At 38.2% G+C, this 17,718-nt stretch overlaps 2 protein-coding genes, 1 long non-coding RNA gene and 2 other non-coding genes across 8 annotated transcripts; 3 read left to right on the forward strand and 2 right to left on the reverse strand.

The window, feature by feature from the left end:
* Positions 1-482: 482 nt before the first annotated feature.
* Positions 483-2,094, forward strand: LOC110681514 (nucleolin-like). 4 transcript variants are annotated; one of them, XM_021857446.1, is made up of 3 exons: positions 483-631; positions 964-1,050; positions 1,160-2,094. In XM_021857446.1, exons 2-3 carry the CDS (start codon positions 988-990, stop codon positions 1,475-1,477), a joined length of 381 nt encoding a protein of 126 aa, XP_021713138.1. In that variant the 5' UTR covers positions 483-631; positions 964-987; the 3' UTR covers positions 1,478-2,094. The 4 variants fall into 4 exon arrangements, with proteins under 4 accessions (XP_021713138.1, XP_021713137.1, XP_021713135.1 ...); XM_021857445.1 differs by having other exon boundaries at positions 505-631; positions 1,157-2,094; XM_021857443.1 differs by having other exon boundaries at positions 620-719; positions 1,157-2,094.
* Positions 2,095-5,867: 3,773 nt separating this feature from the next.
* On the forward strand, positions 5,868-13,965 carry LOC5567839 (calreticulin). The gene is made up of 3 exons (XM_001657698.2): positions 5,868-6,148; positions 6,311-6,415; positions 12,175-13,965. Exons 1-3 carry the CDS (start codon positions 6,061-6,063, stop codon positions 13,203-13,205), a joined length of 1,224 nt encoding a protein of 407 aa, XP_001657748.2. The 5' UTR covers positions 5,868-6,060; the 3' UTR covers positions 13,206-13,965.
* LOC110681515 lies at positions 7,261-12,168 on the reverse strand. Its single transcript, XR_002503230.1, has 2 exons — positions 9,866-12,168; positions 7,261-9,783 (listed from the first exon to the last, which is right to left on the reverse strand). It is a non-coding gene; the product is annotated as an uncharacterized LOC110681515 (long non-coding RNA).
* Positions 13,966-14,983: 1,018 nt separating the features above from the next.
* Positions 14,984-15,056, reverse strand: Trnak-uuu. The gene has a single exon. It is a non-coding gene; the product is annotated as a tRNA-Lys (tRNA).
* A 1,373-nt stretch (positions 15,057-16,429) lies between these two features.
* On the forward strand, positions 16,430-16,561 carry Trnal-caa. Its single transcript has 2 exons — positions 16,430-16,467; positions 16,517-16,561. It is a non-coding gene; the product is annotated as a tRNA-Leu (tRNA).
* The last annotated feature ends 1,157 nt before the right edge of the window (positions 16,562-17,718 follow it).

Raw genomic sequence — 17,718 nt, forward strand, 5'->3', positions numbered from 1 at the left:
GGTCTTGAGGTTTTTCAGTGAGGTGAATATCTTTATGATATCATGTCAAATCTAAGACCTTTGGATATTTTTTCGAATGGGTTACAATCGGATGTATTTTCGGGAACGCAATGAAAATTTTCAAAAATATTTGTTTTGTTTACGTTTTTTGCATGGTGTTTATTTTACCACCAACAGCTGTTTATTTTACCCACATAGTGCAGGTAAAATGAACATTTGCATCGTTTTTTGCTAGCCATAAAAATATGTGAAAATTAAACTATTTAAGTCTGAATTCATGTCGCTGCTATGGATAACATCCCAATTTATGATGTTTTGCGATCGAACTTTACAAATTCCTCGTTTTTCTATCAGAAACAAGACGATATCCTTAAGGTGTTCATTTTACCACCCCTTCCCCTAACAGGAATTTTAAAAATAAAGCTATTATTAAATTTTATGAAACAGTTTTTGATTTTCTAAGGAGCATTTTTAACTTTATTATTGTTGTATTAAATAGGCTGCCAAATACTACTACTGTTGAGAATGTTTGAAAAGGTCCATCGTGGAGCAGCGCGAGCAAGGAGGCGTGTAAGAATATTGTTTCTCCCTAGTTGAGAACTTTTTCGGCGCTTGCCAGCTAGACGACAAGGTAGGTACATCTTCCGGAAGAAAGGTGAATTTTTCGCTGGAAATAGCAGTTAGATGTGTTTGAAAAATTGTGGAAAATAGTTGAGATGGTTAGTTGATTAATAGATAATTGAAGAATACTTAAAATTATGTGCTTTTGTGGTGGAAATCCTTCTTTGCAAAAATTCAAACTCCCCTTTCGGCGTGGGTGAAACGAGATGAGAGTCTAATGGCGTCCCTGCGCTTTTCATGTGCGAAAATAAGAAAACGAAGAAAAGTGATGCTGCTTTTTCCGAGCGAGGGAAAATATTAGATAATCAATAAGTTTTAAATATTTTCTTTCGGGAATTTCAGCGCATTAAAAGTACCCGCTCCAAGATGTCGGACACGGAGGTCGTTGAACCGAAAAAGGGTCGAGGCCGCCCTCCGAATCCTGAAAAGGTATATCCGCTTTGGCTCTGGCGCGTGTAAAAAGCTTTTTCCGATAGTAATGAACTTTCGCTTTTTCGTTTTGGATTTTCCTTCACCCTCAACCCCGCCCTCTCAGCAGAACAGCGTCGCTCCGAAGAAACGAGCCCGCGCTGCCTCTCCGAAGGATAAGGCCGACGAGAAGGAGAAGGACAAGGACAAGGCAGTAGTGTCCGACGAGGAGCCTTCGCCCAAACGCGGCCGTGGCAGACCGAAAGCTGCCGCCAAAAAGCCCGCCAAGGGTAAAAAACCGGAAGCCAAAAAAGGTCGCGGCAGGGGCAAGAAGAAGCCCGAATCCAGCGAGGAAGAGGACGATGATGACGAGGAAGAAGATGAAGATGACGAAGATGAAAACGATAGCGAAGATAACGAGGAGAACGATGACGAATCCGACTCATAAACTAATTGTCAACCTTTCTCTACCTTTAATTATGATCAATTCCATTTGAAAAATCCAAAATCTAAATGGTACTTTAAATTAAGCCACCGTAAGTTCAGAGTACGAATCTCGTACTAACTATATTTAACGCAAAATACAAAAAAAAACTTATCTTTAACAAAAATGAACACAAAAATACACAACTAACCACAAAAAAAAAGTGGAAATAGAAGAAATACAATGCAAAAAAGCATACAATACACATACATAACAAACTTAAACAAATTATAACACAAGAGAAAAACATTCAGCACTTAACAAAGTTTCAATGTAACAGAACGAAAAAAAAAACAAAACCAAATAATGGTATAACAAGTAGGGTACACATATGTATTTGTTCGGTGTGTGAAATTCAAAACAAGAGATAGCTCTTTTTACTATAACACTACATGTTGTAACAGAAGCAAAGCAAGAAGAAAAAAACGCGTCCCAAGCAGCGAACAACTAATATATAATAAACATTTTAATAAAAAGCAGCAGCAAATATCCTTCGACATTGAACAGTAGTGAAATGAAGTGAAACTTAGTAATCTAAGTTACAACAAACCCGATATAAGAAAAAGAACAAAAGGCCGAAATGGTTGTTTCCGTATTGATTCGAAAGAACTCCCTTTCTAATAGGTTTTAGGTAAACAAGCTAAACCTATCCATTTCTCAGGTCTGTAGTAGAAAAACTAGAACATTATTTCGAGATTTCTTCAGAAAGTGTCAAAAATTAGTATTTTTAGTTTGTTCCCAAAATACTGCCTTGAAGAACATCAGCTCAAACTTGGAATTAAACATTTACGCCCAATGCTAAAAATACTTCATTTGGCCAACCGCGAACTAGGTGGCGGTAGTGAGCATACGTCAAACTCAAACAAAAACTATGCGAGCGCCACGAGTAGCCCGTCGGCCAACTACCAAGTATTAGACTTGGGCGCTATTCTGCTGTACTATGAAAATAATTAGAGTGTTACATCTGTTTGTCTGTGGTTTATCTGTGCTGGTCGCCTAGCGACGACACTGATGTGTGTATTCCTTTCACTGATCGCGCTACGCTGGATTCTCAAATTTCTCAAATTTCAAACACAAGCGCATGGAAGAATGATAGTCGGTGAACTGTCAAAACGTATGGGAAATAATGAAAAACGTAAATTACTTGCAATTAGGAAAAAGTAGTGATTAGAAATCTAGCGTAATATGAATACATAACTTTTTGTGTTTAGTTCATCTTCCATTGTGCTTTCTTTGCTTCAGGATTTTGTTTTTACTACCACTGAAAAAGATTCATCTATTACCTTTTCCTTTTGAATATCGCTTTATTGAATGTGGACCTGATTGAGGATTGAGAATAGCTTCATGGATTATTTGAAATGTAACAGGGACATGATCAGAATCAAAATCGGTGTGAGTAACCAGTTGGCTACAAAGGTCAATCGAATCAATCGTAGAAGGGTTTCCAGAAGAGGAAAAAGAAGTAAGACTATCAGGGTATCAAATTGAGAAATATCCTGAAGAACACTTATCAAATAAAATTCTGCCGTTGGAATTGATTTGCGAATTATTCCATGAGGGATGTTATGCAACCATTTTTGATTTATTGTGAGTCCATTTCCGCAAGTCAGTTTGAAGCAAATTAACCTGCTGCCCAGTGCATTGAAAGGGCGAACAGGTTGCTATAAAAATATATTTATCATGATGTGCATGCATGCTGTGCTTCAACAGAAACACCCAAAGTTTTAAAAACTTTGGTTTCAAATGACGAAAAAGTTGATGTTTTATACGCTTATGAATGATGATAGCAATTCTACCACATGCTCCATCTAGTCAATCTAGTAATGATACGATAATTTTTTTTTTGTGTTAGGATCCAGTACCGGACAGACAAGTCATACGGATCTTGGGATTTCAGTATGGATCCTGTGATTCTTGGAATTGAAAGAAAAGGAAATATTAGGTGTTCATCATGAATGTGAAATAATTCAGGGCGTTAATGGGTTAATATGATTCTACGACTAATTTCATCTTTTGGGCGCCATGAGTGCATTTTGAATCCCTCTTCCCTCGTTTAAAACATTCGTTCAGAGACAACGAACAAAAATATCACTATTCACGGGGCGCCCCAGAATATGGGAAACATTTTTCATCCGCGTGCGATAACGCAGTAGGCGGTTATCACTTTGTAAAAAAATGAAACATTTAAACACAGTTGGAAAGATCGTCAACCACCAAGATTCGTGTCCAACCACCAAGAAGTCTTAGCGCAAGCGCAGCATGCCATGCCGTTTATGTGCGTATTAATTTAAGCTACTAACCCCGTTACATAGGTAAACAAACAAAAGGCATATGTTTATCGCAAACTGTGCAAATATACAGGTACCTGTACCCGTCGTCGTGATAATGGCATTCAGTCAGGCACGACTGCAACAGGTAGATCACGACGACCGGTGCACACCTTTAATAGACAAAATAGAAGGGGCTTTTGTTTTTCGAAGGACAAACAGTGAAACGCAGTTTTCTAGATAATTTTCTAGCTAACTGTTGAATGGATGTCATTCAAATAACTGTTCACAGTTATGATTCAAAATTATAGTTTATGAGATATATAATTTTAGATAGTATAACATTTAGTCATCAAAAGTTCTAAAAGGAATACGAACCATTTCAACTAACATATGAGTGAAATAAAATAATATAAGTAGGTATTATGCGTGGCGCGAAAAATTCTTGCGCCGACGATCTAAAATAAATCTTGTATATGTATTTATTTGAAATCGTATTGATCACGATCATTCCTTAGATAATCACAAAAATCGCACAGAAGACAACAAAAAGATATGAAGTAACAACAACAACCTACAAGTATTTAGGAGGTTTTCAAAATCGTTCTTGCGAGAATTCATTGTGCAACGCACAGTAGAAATCTATCATGTTAACGACGCTTCTACTAATCCATTCAAGATATGCTACATCAGGTTGATCAACAAGATCTCACTAAAGCACTATCTCAGACATCTAACGACAATTACGCCGACGCGTCGCGACGACGCCATCGCGTCGCTTGTATTCCAACAAGAAAAATCTCTACCCACAGAAACGAATCGCATATCTTTCCATATCTTCGAATCGATGCATTTCACCGTCCTTGGTGGACTCGAATTGGAAAAATGAGAGGCGAAAAAAAAAATGCCAACGTTCTTCTAGGCGACCGGGACGCCACCCCACGTTGGCACGGGTTCGAACATCGTCACGAACACGTCGCCTGCTGATTGGTGCGACGCGGACCAATCGCAGCACTCCATTTGGCAGATAGGGTATTGGTGCCACATATAGGACTTGGTCGCGCAGAAGTTTTCCAAATTGCAAAGCGTAAATTATTGCAAATCGAAGATAGGATTCTATTCGAGGGGCTATTACAAAAATAATGTCAAGCATTATTGACGCAAATTGAATTCGTATAGGTAGATTGTTGTCACTTAACTTTAGACAACTAAAGGAGCTGTGCTGGAGTATTCCAACTTCATGCGATGATTTTAAGACACCGGATAGATAAGCTATAACCTTAATTGATAAGATCTGAAATGAACTGTAGAAATTTGATCAATAATAAAGTAACTATTTGTCATGATCTTGTTTTTTTTTTATTATTTTCAGCTAAAATCGTCCAAGAAATCTGTAGTATTTTTCTCTTTTGCAAAAATTGCATAAAAAAGTTTGTGACTATTTTAATTTACTAAGTAAAACAACAGCGCAATTGGTGATCGATCAAATGTGAGGTTAGGTTACGATAGTTTTGCAAATCGCCAAAATCTCATCAGTAAAATGATTGTGGTGATTTTTCTTCCAAAATTATTACCAGTAACTTGGACTGGGATGCACTAATCACCATACTAAATAGAAAAGCACCACTTTTTCATTCAAGCTTTGCGTTACATTACGGATAGGGCTATGCACTATTTCGATTTTGTATGGAATCTTCAGTTACATTGGTCTGTGCATAGCCGCATAGAATGAAATCTTGGCATTGTTATTGCTAATAGTAAAATTTGAACCTTTCAACCATCAGTCAATGAAAACTTAACAAAATTCAGCTCTCATAAATCAATATGCCCAAAATCGAACTCCCAGCCAGAAGACACGCCACCGACCCTACAATTTTAAGAACAGCGCTACGTTGGCCATCTTTCGTCACTTTCGTTCGCCCGTGTCACCCCTGGCAACGAGCGAGACGCCCATCCAAAACAAGAGTCGTTTCTCGCTGCGGACCACCTAGCTCCCGTATGCACCACCGGTGGCAGCACCATCAACAAGGAGATTTCCACCCAAGTTCGAAACCGTGAAGCGCAGGCCTGGCCGTCGCCGGCATACATAATCAAGCGGCCGCACCGGACCAGACCCAATCATTAGTAGTTGGAAGTTCAACCGGAACGGACACAAACGGTACGACGTTCGTACAAGTGCTTCTAGTCCTCTCGGTGGGGTTTGGGGTCTAGACCAGAGAAGAAAAATTGTGACTAAAATAGTGTAACTTGAGTGCGAGTGTCCCTTAGCAAACCCTAAGGATGCATACGTTCGGCAAAGTGTTGGCCGTCCTATCGGTGGTTGCCCTGGTAGCGGCCGAAGTCTACTTCGAAGAAACCTTCAAGGATGGTAAGCAACGCCTGCCTAGAATAAGTCCGCCCAATTGGTCGCTTGTTCGTCTAAAGTTAGCATTTTCCTGGCTACTTTGATGAACGAAGCTGTTTAGAAGTCATAAAAGCGAGACGAGAGTGATTAATAAATTTCCGTTTTTGTGCATCAATCTATTTTCAGATTCGTGGGAAAAGAACTGGGTTCAGAGTGAACACAAAGGAGTAGAGTATGGAAAATTCGTCCGAACTGCCGGAAAGTTCTTTAATGACGAAGAAAACGACAAAGGTGAATGAACTATTAAATATTAGTTATCGAAAGAAATTTCGAGCAAATGTGATGCATGCCACTGACCTAACGGTGCTTTGGCGGAGGATGTGATCGCTTGATTGGCACCTACGTGTCACTCTGTGTGGACAACGGTGCTAATTGAGTGCTGGTGTTTCTAGGTCAACTAACAGGCAGCGCACTTCCCTCTTCTGAAGGCGCAAACATTTCTCCGAAAGCGGTCAACGTGGCCTGCTGAGATCTTGAACCAGAAATTGCATAATAAGAAACCGGTATATTCCCCCGATTAATTATGACTCGTCGCAATTTGCAATCGTCTATCTCCTCGCGCCCCTATCAGATAGATCACCTCCACGAACAGTATCGTAGTGGCGCAGGTGTTTGTGTGTGTTGGTGATCTCACATTTTTCACGTCCCGGCTTTTCTTAATGAAAAAAGTGGACTTACAGCCCGTCTCATCTTCAGAACCGCCACGTAGAACATAGTTTTCCTCGGCAACATACTATTCTTTCTCCCCTCTCGAGAGTGGAATCAAAATAAATTGTTCAGTCGCCAACTTGGCAAAACCACCAGCCCAGAAGTGTTTCCAACACTATCACATTCATAAGCTAAGGCAAATAATCCACACACTCCGATGTGTTTCGCCATCACAGTAGGCAGCGGCAGGAACCACTCCCTTTCACCACCAACCATCAGGAGAGCTTACTTCGATTCGAACGAACGCATGACGTGTCTGTAGCGTAGAGGCGCAAGTCCCGCGTCTCAATCGTAGTAAGCGAGCCGGTTTGCTGCCCCCTATCAAACGCGCCTCGGTATGGGTGTTCTTCTGTTGGTCTATGCTTTTGCCCATACAGACTCTAGAAAGTTCAAATGATTCGACATGTGTTGGGTTAATATGGAAGTGCAGCGCACCGCATGCAAGAAGCCCGAGTCCAATCGATTTACACTAATGATAATTATACCAACAAATCGGAACCGGCATCGAAGCAAAAACGTGTATGGCGTGGAGTAAACAATATCATTTTTTTACTGTTCTGCAAGAGGTCAGAAAAGTATGTCACACATCAGCAATTCGCATGGCCTGCTCATCGTCGTTCGTCTGTTTGTTAAATTGCTGGAAAATGGTGAGGTCGTTTGCATTTTGAAATGATACAACACCTCGCATGCCTGTTTTTTGCATTCAAAGATCAGCTCCACTGTGCTTAGTTTCGATATGGTTACAAGTCATTAGCGTGCTATGATCTTTTAGGTAGATAAATAACATTGACCACTTTTAGTAAATTTTTACTGTTTGTTTCAGTACTTCTCAGTATCAGCTTAAGAGTTCGATTTTACGATAATTTTTCAAAAAGTGAAACGAGATTACGGCAATGATTTCAACATTATTTTAGACGACACATCATTTATTATCACAAATATTCCAGAAAAAAAACTAGGAATTTTAAACAAGCATATAAAAAGACGAATTTGTTGATTTCGTTAGATAACTCTATTGACATAGGATGATAGCTAACAATACCAGGGCTACACTTTTAAATAACTTGGTCAGTTTTTTTTAGCAAGTCATTAAAAAGTCTTATTTTGAGACATTTCTACAAAAGCCTTTCTCTATTCGTCAAAAAGTCACTTTTTTCAACTTTTTTGGCTAGAAATACAGAGACAGCCATTTTTTAAATTAGATCATTATATCATTATACAAAGGATCCCTAATCCCCACAACAATTCCATAGTAGTATCAACATATTTGTTCAAGGATTTTTTGTAAACAAGTTAATCTTTGACAGAATTTGAAACTTCTGATGGTTTTTAACACAGTTATTGTTAACATTGTGTTGTGTTACTTCATTGTTGTTAATTATTCTTCAAAAAGAATTAAATTTTAAATAATGGATGGAGGAACGTTTATCTTCTATTGTCGAACAATATCTTTTGATAAACGCACCTCAATCATTTCTTTTTTATGACATACGATGAAATAATTAAACAATCAATCACATCAGCTATATTCAAAATTTTACAAAATATGCAATGAGCAATGTAACCAACGAACTACGAACATAGTTTAGTGGAATATAAAACATCGATTAACTTCACGTTATAGTTACGGCTACTATTGTAAGAGTTGTCAAGCTAAAGGGATTTAACTATAATTCAGTTCTCTTAAAAGATTTGACGATCAAGGGTTCTATTTTTTGAAATGGTACAATGAACACGACTGATTAATTACGCATACTCTAATACACAGATTACACAATAATTGCATCCTGTTTAGGCTTATCAGATACAAATTTTTAAAAGGAGGACATTTTAAGTTTTGGGCTTTGAAAAAAGAGGAGGACATTTAATTTAACCGAAATCGAAAGCTAACCACGTCCTTGCTACAATTGACTTTGGAAAATGTTTGATCAATTTTCAGCCTTTTCCATATTAGCTGGCAGTCGGCACTATTGATTTTTCTTAAAACCTGAATCAACATCGAATGCATTACTCCGAAGTAATGTCTTTCAAAGTAATGTTATTTTTTTGTTATAGAACTCGGGTGCAAGTACATTCAAACTTACATATTACATTACAAGAAGTAGTATTTCCTATGCTACAGTTTAGGGTAATCGAATTGAGTCGTAATTCAAATACTTCTCTCGAACAATACCCAAATATGTTAAACAGAATATGCAAAAAAAAATATATATATTAGTAGCTGAAATCATTTTGAAAATTTTTTGCTTTTGAATTCGGAGAGTTAACAAACTGTGAGTATGCTTTCAACCTGAAATCTTACTTCTTGGATCTCCAAAATTCATTCAAAACAGAAACTTAAAGACATTTTAACGAAAATAATAAGGATGAGGAATGGGTATCTAGTATACTGATCTTACTCGCATAACAATCCAATTTACATAGGAAATCCCATAGAATTTGGGAATGTTATGGGAGTATGGGCAGTATAATTGTGTATTTGTGTAGTACATTTTGTGAAATATTCATTGGATATTTGGATATATTCAAAGGACAGTCCAAATGAGGACAGGACATATGGTCAAAAAGGAGGACATGTCCTCCCAAACGATATCATCTGGTATGCCTAATCCTGTTCCACAAATTTGCTAAAATTTTAGATGAACTACCATTAGAAGGTTGAACTTGTACCTCTGCAGTTAGTTTTTTAGTGCAACTGCGTTCCAAAGGACCACCGAGTTAGCCATGAAAACCCACCAAAGAAGTATAATATTCTCTAACTCGATATCGAGATATGGAATATCGAGTAAGGGAGAGTTGACTGTATGATAAAAACGATTTAAGAAAAACAAATCGCAAGTTTTGGACAAAAATATAAGAAGTTGATTTCGAGGATTTCATTTATGTAGGACCTACACAGATCATGGTGTTATAAAAACTGCTTCTCTTATGCATTCCCTCAAATAAATCTGTTTTTTTTTTAAAGATTTTAACGTTTCCATGCATCTTTTCTATCGTAAGATCTTCGAATATACGTAACACCTACCCTGATCTTCACAGCAATATAGTTAAAGGATTTTTCAAGAATATAGTTTAAGGATTTTTCGAGCACAAATAATGATGTTTTGGATGCCTATGCAGTTTGTACATTTGCCAAGAGGTACAGAGAAATGAGTTGTAGGAAGTGTTTTAAAAATAGATTGTTTAGATTCATCCAAACTTCCTGAAATAAAGATCTACAAGCATACTCAAAAGCTTCTCAATATATATTTTTCTGATAGCAATAAACTCATAAAGTTAAATTGGACAGAAAACAATATTCACGAAAATGTAGTAAAAGCAGTGTACATGTAGAAATGAATTTCGTAAGGTATTGAATTCACCAAAAGTTTTAGGTCATCCAAAAGCATTATGAAAATATCTAATATCACTAATTGTTTTCGTTTAGATACAGTATATGCCCAGTAGAGCCGTATAGTAGAGCTGAATGTATTGTGAGATTTCGGCGAGAATTCCGATTGGTGTCTGAAGAAATGGTTGGGTTGCTGAGGGAAACCTGTTATTTTCATAGGAATCATGGAATTCAATAAGTAAACCTGGTATTCCGGTAGAAACTTGCAGGTTTGCGATAGGATTTCTTAGATTCCGATGAGAATCCTTAGATTGTGGTTACAGTTTTGGGAATTCGGTTCATATTCAGATAGACATTCTAATTTTATAATACAGTGGGGATTCGCTCGTTGGGAGTCCGCTACATGGAATGACTCGATGGTTGGATGTTTGGTGGTTGGAAAAAATTCCGACTAAAAAGCACTTGAATGTCAAGATAAGATGTCAAACTGATTTTGACGCATTGAAGTCTTCACATATAGAACAAATGTGTATGTATATGTGCGTTTGGTGACGATTTGCTCTCCAGATACGTTAGTCTGGAGTATTTCCATCAGCTGTCAGTCGTTCCAACTAGCGGTTCGGATTCGCTTGATGGAAGGCAGTCGTGTTCCAACCAGCGAATCCCTGCTGTAATTATTCTTAAATTTAGGTACCTATGTATACTGAGATTTCGATTTCGAAAATCTGAAATTCCGGTTGTAATCATAGTCCGAACATTTCCCTCAAAATCCCAAAATGTAGAATTTCTAGCCTTTTCATCGAGCTCTTAAAAAGCATCATGTAACCAAAACTCCCACCACAATTTACAGTGATATTTTTGAATAACTAACGAAATACCGGTTGTCTCATGGATATTTAGATACATTCGGATTCCATGAACGACCACAATAAATCCTAGAATCTCTGCTGGTATCAAAAAAAAAAATCATCTCAGTCCAAGGAATATAATATTCTATATAATCAAAATAATAATCATAGAACTCGCTTAAAAATCCCAAAATTGATATTGGGAACTCAGAATGTTTATAGAAAACCTAATATTACCTCCAGAATCACAGAATACTTTTCGGATCTCCAGCACTTTCGTCTAAATCTAAAAATACCCACCATAAACCCAAAATTATCACCGGAATTTTCACTGAAATCATTAGCAAAAATAACATTAGTATATGAAGTTCACTGAAATTGTAGAGCTTTCATCAAAACTCAGAATTCCCATCGAAATCGCAAAAAAAAATACTAGCGGATTCCAAGAATTCCCACCGAAATCCCAAAGTTCTTTTTTTTTAATTCCAGGATTTGCAGTATTTTTACCGGAATCTGATAATTCAAACCGGAACCCAGCATTTCCTCAGAAAATTCCCATGAAAACCAACTTTTAAAATGATTGTTATTTGATTGATGGTCTGATATTGAGATTCGGAATATCGGGCTATGAAGTATAAGTTACAAGTACTCTAATTGACACCCAAAGAATACAAGACTAACTCTCAATCGCACCCAATGTAGACAGTAAATTCATATGTGCACCTCCTTGCTTCAACATACTGCCAACTTGTCTGCTACATCTGAACACGTGATTTCGAACTATCCAGCGTTGCACGTATCAGCCTAATTAGTTTCGCTGGAAAAACATGTTCAAACATTGTCTGCCACAGCATGTTTCTTTTCGTAGCTTCTTGAAATCTACAATGTTCGGCAGAAAAAGGACAATTCCCAATAGTCAGCCTACATTCAGGCTGTGTAACCAAGTAGACCATATATTCTAAAACCCACCTTCCAAATAATGATACCTCTCAAGGGCTGAACGGCTACGGCCAAAAGCGCTTCAATTGTCAATGCTCGATATTTCCTTAGTTCTAAATCCATTCCAAAAACATACTAATTCGCTTTCTCTTCCCTCGTGACAGGTCTCCAAACCTCGCAGGATGCCCGCTTCTACGCCGCGTCGGCCAAGTTCACACCCTTCTCAAACAAGGACGACACCCTGGTCATCCAGTTCTCGGTCAAGCACGAGCAGAACATCGACTGCGGCGGTGGCTACCTGAAGGTGTTCGACTGCAAGGTGGACCAGAAGGACCTGCACGGTGACTCGCCCTACCTGGTCATGTTCGGCCCGGACATCTGCGGTCCCGGCACCAAGAAGGTGCACGTCATCTTCAGCTACAAGGGCAAGAACCACCTGATCAACAAGGACATCCGCTGCAAGGACGACGTCTACACGCACTTCTACACGCTGGTGGTGAAATCGGACAACACCTACGAGGTGCTGATCGACAACGAGAAGGTTGAATCCGGCTCCCTGGAGGAAGACTGGGACTTCCTGCCACCCAAGAAGATCAAGGATCCCGAAGCCAAGAAGCCAGAAGACTGGGATGACCGTGCCACCATCCCTGACCCAGATGACACCAAGCCAGAGGACTGGGACAAACCAGAACACATCCCAGACCCAGATGCCACCAAGCCCGACGATTGGGATGATGAGATGGACGGCGAATGGGAACCCCCAATGATCGACAACCCAGAGTACAAGGGCGAATGGAAACCCAAGCAGATCGACAACCCCAACTACAAGGGAGTGTGGGTTCACCCAGAAATCGACAACCCCGAATATGTCGAAGACAAGGACCTGTACCTGCGTGAGGAGGTCTGCGCCGTTGGTTTGGACCTGTGGCAGGTCAAGTCTGGTACCATCTTTGACAACTTCATGATCACCAACGACGTCGAAGCCGCCAAGAAGGCCGCTGCCGTCTTCAAGGAAACCCAGGAAGGCGAGAAGAAGATCAAGGAAGCCCAGGAAGCCGAAGAACGCAAGAAGGCCGAAGAGGAAGCCAAGGCTGCCGAAGACGCCAAGGACGACGAAGATCTGGATGATGAAGAAGACGAAGAGAACACCTTGGGAGAAGCCGAGGTCGAGGAAGAGGGACACGATGAGCTGTAAGCGAAGCAGGCGAGACCACCCTCACCAAAGGGATGGGTTTGTCCGTCTGTCTCTCTCTCAGGATGTGCATTTAGGACGTCATCATCTTAATTTATTCGATCTTTTCTCGCATCCCTAAAGAACCTACTTTCGTCAAGAAAAGATAATTTCCATTGGTTTTGTTGTCGTTGTTTTCTAATAGCAACAGTGTTGAGAGCGTGACTATGTTGAAATAGTCACAGGGATTTTTTCCTTCGAAAGACAAGTCAGCAACGGTTTAGGTTTATGTTTGCGTGCGAAATTTCAAATAGAACTAAAAACACTATAGCAAGCGAAGAGAGCGGAAGCGACGGGAATCGAACAGCACCCGTTCACAGCTACAAATAATGAATAACTTGATAAGTCTGAATAATATCGTTTTAAAAACTGTACCCGCGGGCAATGGCCGTATTTGTAGTAGGAACAACAATAATGCCGAGTAGGGGCCTCATGGGGTTGTCGCGAATCTCCACTAACAAACACGTGATGCGAATCAAAAAAGAGACGAAGGACACCGGTCACCACACTCCCCTAATACACACACAGAAAAACACACACATTATTGTAACATTTAACTGCTCTTTGTGAATGCGACTGAATGAAGAAGAAAGAATTCATGATTTATGGTGTATGATGTGCGCGTGTATATAAGTTTTTTCTCTGTTTAATTCAAATTGAATTACTTTTTAGAAGTATAAGAAAAGGAGGAAAATATCTGAATAAATTGGTTGAAAATATTAAATTTGCCGTTTGTGACTCGTTTGTATCCGAAAAAAGATGCCATTAGTGTTCGAAACTGCCAATATCAGAGGTTTATATAGATAAACTATAGAATATCGTCTTTGTTTCCGAATTAGATTTTTTTTAAAAGGAGTTCATTTTTTGGTTAGAGACAACTTGGATCAATCCAACTTATAGGTTTTTAGCAAACAGAGTCGCTTATCACATTTATATGAAGGTTCTCCAGAATGAGTAGTTTATTCTAAATCAGTCTCCAGTGCTCCATTCAATCATTTGACATAGGCGAATGTTCGAAGCAAGACACCCCATCGTTGACGTATTAAAAGCTCAATCACAATCACATCAATTTGAAGGTATGCTTCAAAACAATACAAATACAGTCAAATCTCCCTTACTCGATTCCGTATTTCGATATCGAGTTAGAGAACCATACAAAAAGTTGGTTTTCATGGCTACCTCGATGGGGTTGGATCGCATTTGCACTTATTTTGTATTCTATAACTCCTCTCTTAAATATCGAGTTATGGAGAGTTCACTGTAGTAAATAACATTTTCGTTTCGTTTTTATTTTCTATGTAACTACCAGAAAACATGATATGATGACTTTTGCAATTTATGGACCATCCATACTGTAACTACTTGTGTTACTAACTAGTGTATTAAGGCGAAGTAGCCCGTCATTCGTTTTGGCAGCAATTCTTGATAGTTTATATTGACTTGACGCGTCAACATAATAAAGTCTGCTGATACTTTTTCAGCTGTGTCAGTGCAAAACCAACTGATTTTCTTTGATTTGCAATCTTGAGATGAATTATAGCAACAATCATCAACGACGCGTACAAATGTCAATGACGGCCTACTTCGCCTTAAACCCTATTGATGTGGTTTCACAGTTACCATGGTTACCACACAACTAAGTTCCTTCTCTCGACTCAGAATCTACAGATAGTGGGTACGAACGATCACATCCTCACGTAAATATCTATAGTTCATTAATGTATTGTCAAAAAGTATTTTCCCGCCCGATAAGGGACTTGAACCCTTGACCGTTGGATTAAAAGTCCAACGCTCTACCGACTGAGCTAACCGGGCTACGAAAGCTCCCGTGCGCTAATAAAAATCACATCACATATTCCTCCTAGCCCGCAGCAGGCAACGATGAGACACCGCATTGACTCAACGAAATTAACCCCTCGATGTAGGTAATGTTCTTTTTTCCCGCTTTCGTCGCATCGCTGAACGTATTCTGTTTTCTGTGCGATAGCGAGCTGCTGTCTGGATTAGACTGTTAGGTACCGTAAAATGGGGTGAAGTCGATCACTTTTAAACGATCATGTTCTAGAAAATATTGTGAACTGCATGTATTATCATCCAAATAATTTTAAGCCTGAACTCTACAAACATCCATAGAGTTATGTAAACGTAAAATTTTGACAAAAATCTTAGAAATCAAAAAGTAAAGTTTTTGATTCCGGGGTTATTAAGTTGATCAATTACTGCGATAGGCTTCCAAAAATAGAGCAATATGATATACTCACTATGTTTGGGGTCATTGACTCGGAACCAACTTGTAGATAAATAGGTCAGTTTTAGAATATAATTTTGTGAATTACACAATAAACTACATAATATGAAGATAGGCAATTTTCTTTAAAAGTGAGAACCTAATCATCAAAAGAACCATTTTTTCTCTTGAATTTATTTTTTTATCCTCAATACAAATTTGAAACTGATTTCAAAAAATTAATATGGAATGTATGAAAAAGTTTATTTAAATTGTGTCTTTATATGGCCTAAGCAGTCGACAGTCGATTGGAAATTGGAGAAAACCCCTTCAATATTAAACATTTCCAAAAAAATTGTTTTCCATGATATGAATATATAACATGTCAAACAAAATTTGTAAAAAAAAAACAATTAATGCGACATCATAGAAATGTTGATAATTGAAACCAAATCATAGTTCTCTTGCCAGACAATACACACTAAGGGAGTGATCAACTATACCCCGAATCACGGTACGAGTGTTGTGCGAGCAACAGATGGTAAGTAGCTTTGAATGACATCATTTACGCTGTCCGAGTATAAATGCCATAAATGCAGTGGAACATTCTCATTATCTGTTTGCGTTCCAATAGGATTGATATTTCTCAATCAATTACCTTCTTGGTTCAAAACGATAGAAAATTGATCTGCATTGATGTGTCTCCATGCGCCACCTAATTTATTACTAAACAAATACGTTTTTTTGATTCACTTCGGCAGTGGGGTTTTTTGAAAGTTACTGAGCTCATATTTAGCCACAATATGCATAGTATTGAAATGCTTCTAGTGTAAAGTTTCAGTTTGCCAAAGTGAATCATGGAAGTATCCAAGTAGCTTTGCACCCTAGTTTTCTTATCTCTTTCGCAAAAAGTTAGTCTGAATCGATTGTGATTGCAATTTATCGCGTCGCACATCAACATGTCAGGATGGCCGAGCGGTCTAAGGCGCCAGACTCAAGAGCAATCTTGCCCGCCAACTTGAAGTGGCGGGTTCAAATCCCGAGAGCGTTCTGGTCCTCTCTGAGGGCGTGGGTTCGAATCCCACTTCTGACAGAAACTTTTTTGATTATCAATTATTATATAGTAAAGGGGTGGTGGGAGTAATGTGAAGAAAACCTACTATTTTTGAAATAAAGCCGTTTTCTTAAATGTGCTGAAAACCGAAATACTTGAGTTTTACAAAATACAAGTAAAACTTCAATTAAAATACCATATATCGCATATGACTATGTCATTTATTGATATAAAGCAGTTCTGGTGAAAATTTGATGGTTAAAATAAAATTATGTTTGATTTTTTAGGGAAATAAAAAAAAAAAAAAACAAGGAACAGGGATATTTTGGAAAGGCCATTTTTGCGATCGGGCAAGCTCGAGCATTTAATTGCATTTGTTATAAAATATGAAGCAAATCCATCAAGAAATGAAAAAAAAATGCTTGAATAGCGAAAAAATTAAATAAAAAAGGGGCTACTTTGGACATTTTTGGATAACACTACTATTTCATAATAAAATATGTTTTTCTCATACATTTTAAACTTTATTTAGAGATTACAGTACTGACCCAATTTTGTCAGCCCCCGATTTTGTCTACCCCCGATTTTGTCAGCTTTTTGATTTAATTTTGTCAGCCTATTTTAAATTTGTCAAAAAATTGTTTTCGTCATGTTTTACCACGTTTACATTTAAATTGAAGATGATGTTTGATGTCATGTATGCTGCTTTCCTATTGCGGAAATCAATCTGTTGCTTGAATTCTTCAAAGATTGTTTCCAGCGCTCGTATTTATACAAAAATAACATCATCATAGATTGGAAAACTTACGGAGTCCACAAAACAATCAGCCTTTTGAAAACATCTTGCCAGAAATTATTCGAAGGTTTTATCAAATCTGTTAGGAAACTCAAAAATATTATCATTGAAGTAATTAGAGAAAGCTCCTCGTTTGTCTCCAGGAATTCCTCTTGAGAGTTCATTTATATGCATCTAGATATTTCTTAAATGTGTTTCTCCAATTATTCCTGAAATTATTCTAAAAATGTTTCCTGGGAGTAGGCTAAAAGCACCGGTTTTTGCCAGACTAAGAGAAAATGTCAATAATAAATATAGGAGAAGCCCTATTTATACTACAAATATGTCAAATGCAACACCGCTAGCGCATGACGGCTCACCATAGTAGCATGTCCGAAAGAACTTGAAACTGTTGAGAACC

The sequence above is a fragment of the Aedes aegypti genome, chromosome 1 (genome assembly GCF_002204515.2).
Source record: "Aedes aegypti strain LVP_AGWG chromosome 1, AaegL5.0 Primary Assembly, whole genome shotgun sequence".
Classification (NCBI taxonomy): Eukaryota; Metazoa; Arthropoda; class Insecta; order Diptera; family Culicidae; genus Aedes; species Aedes aegypti.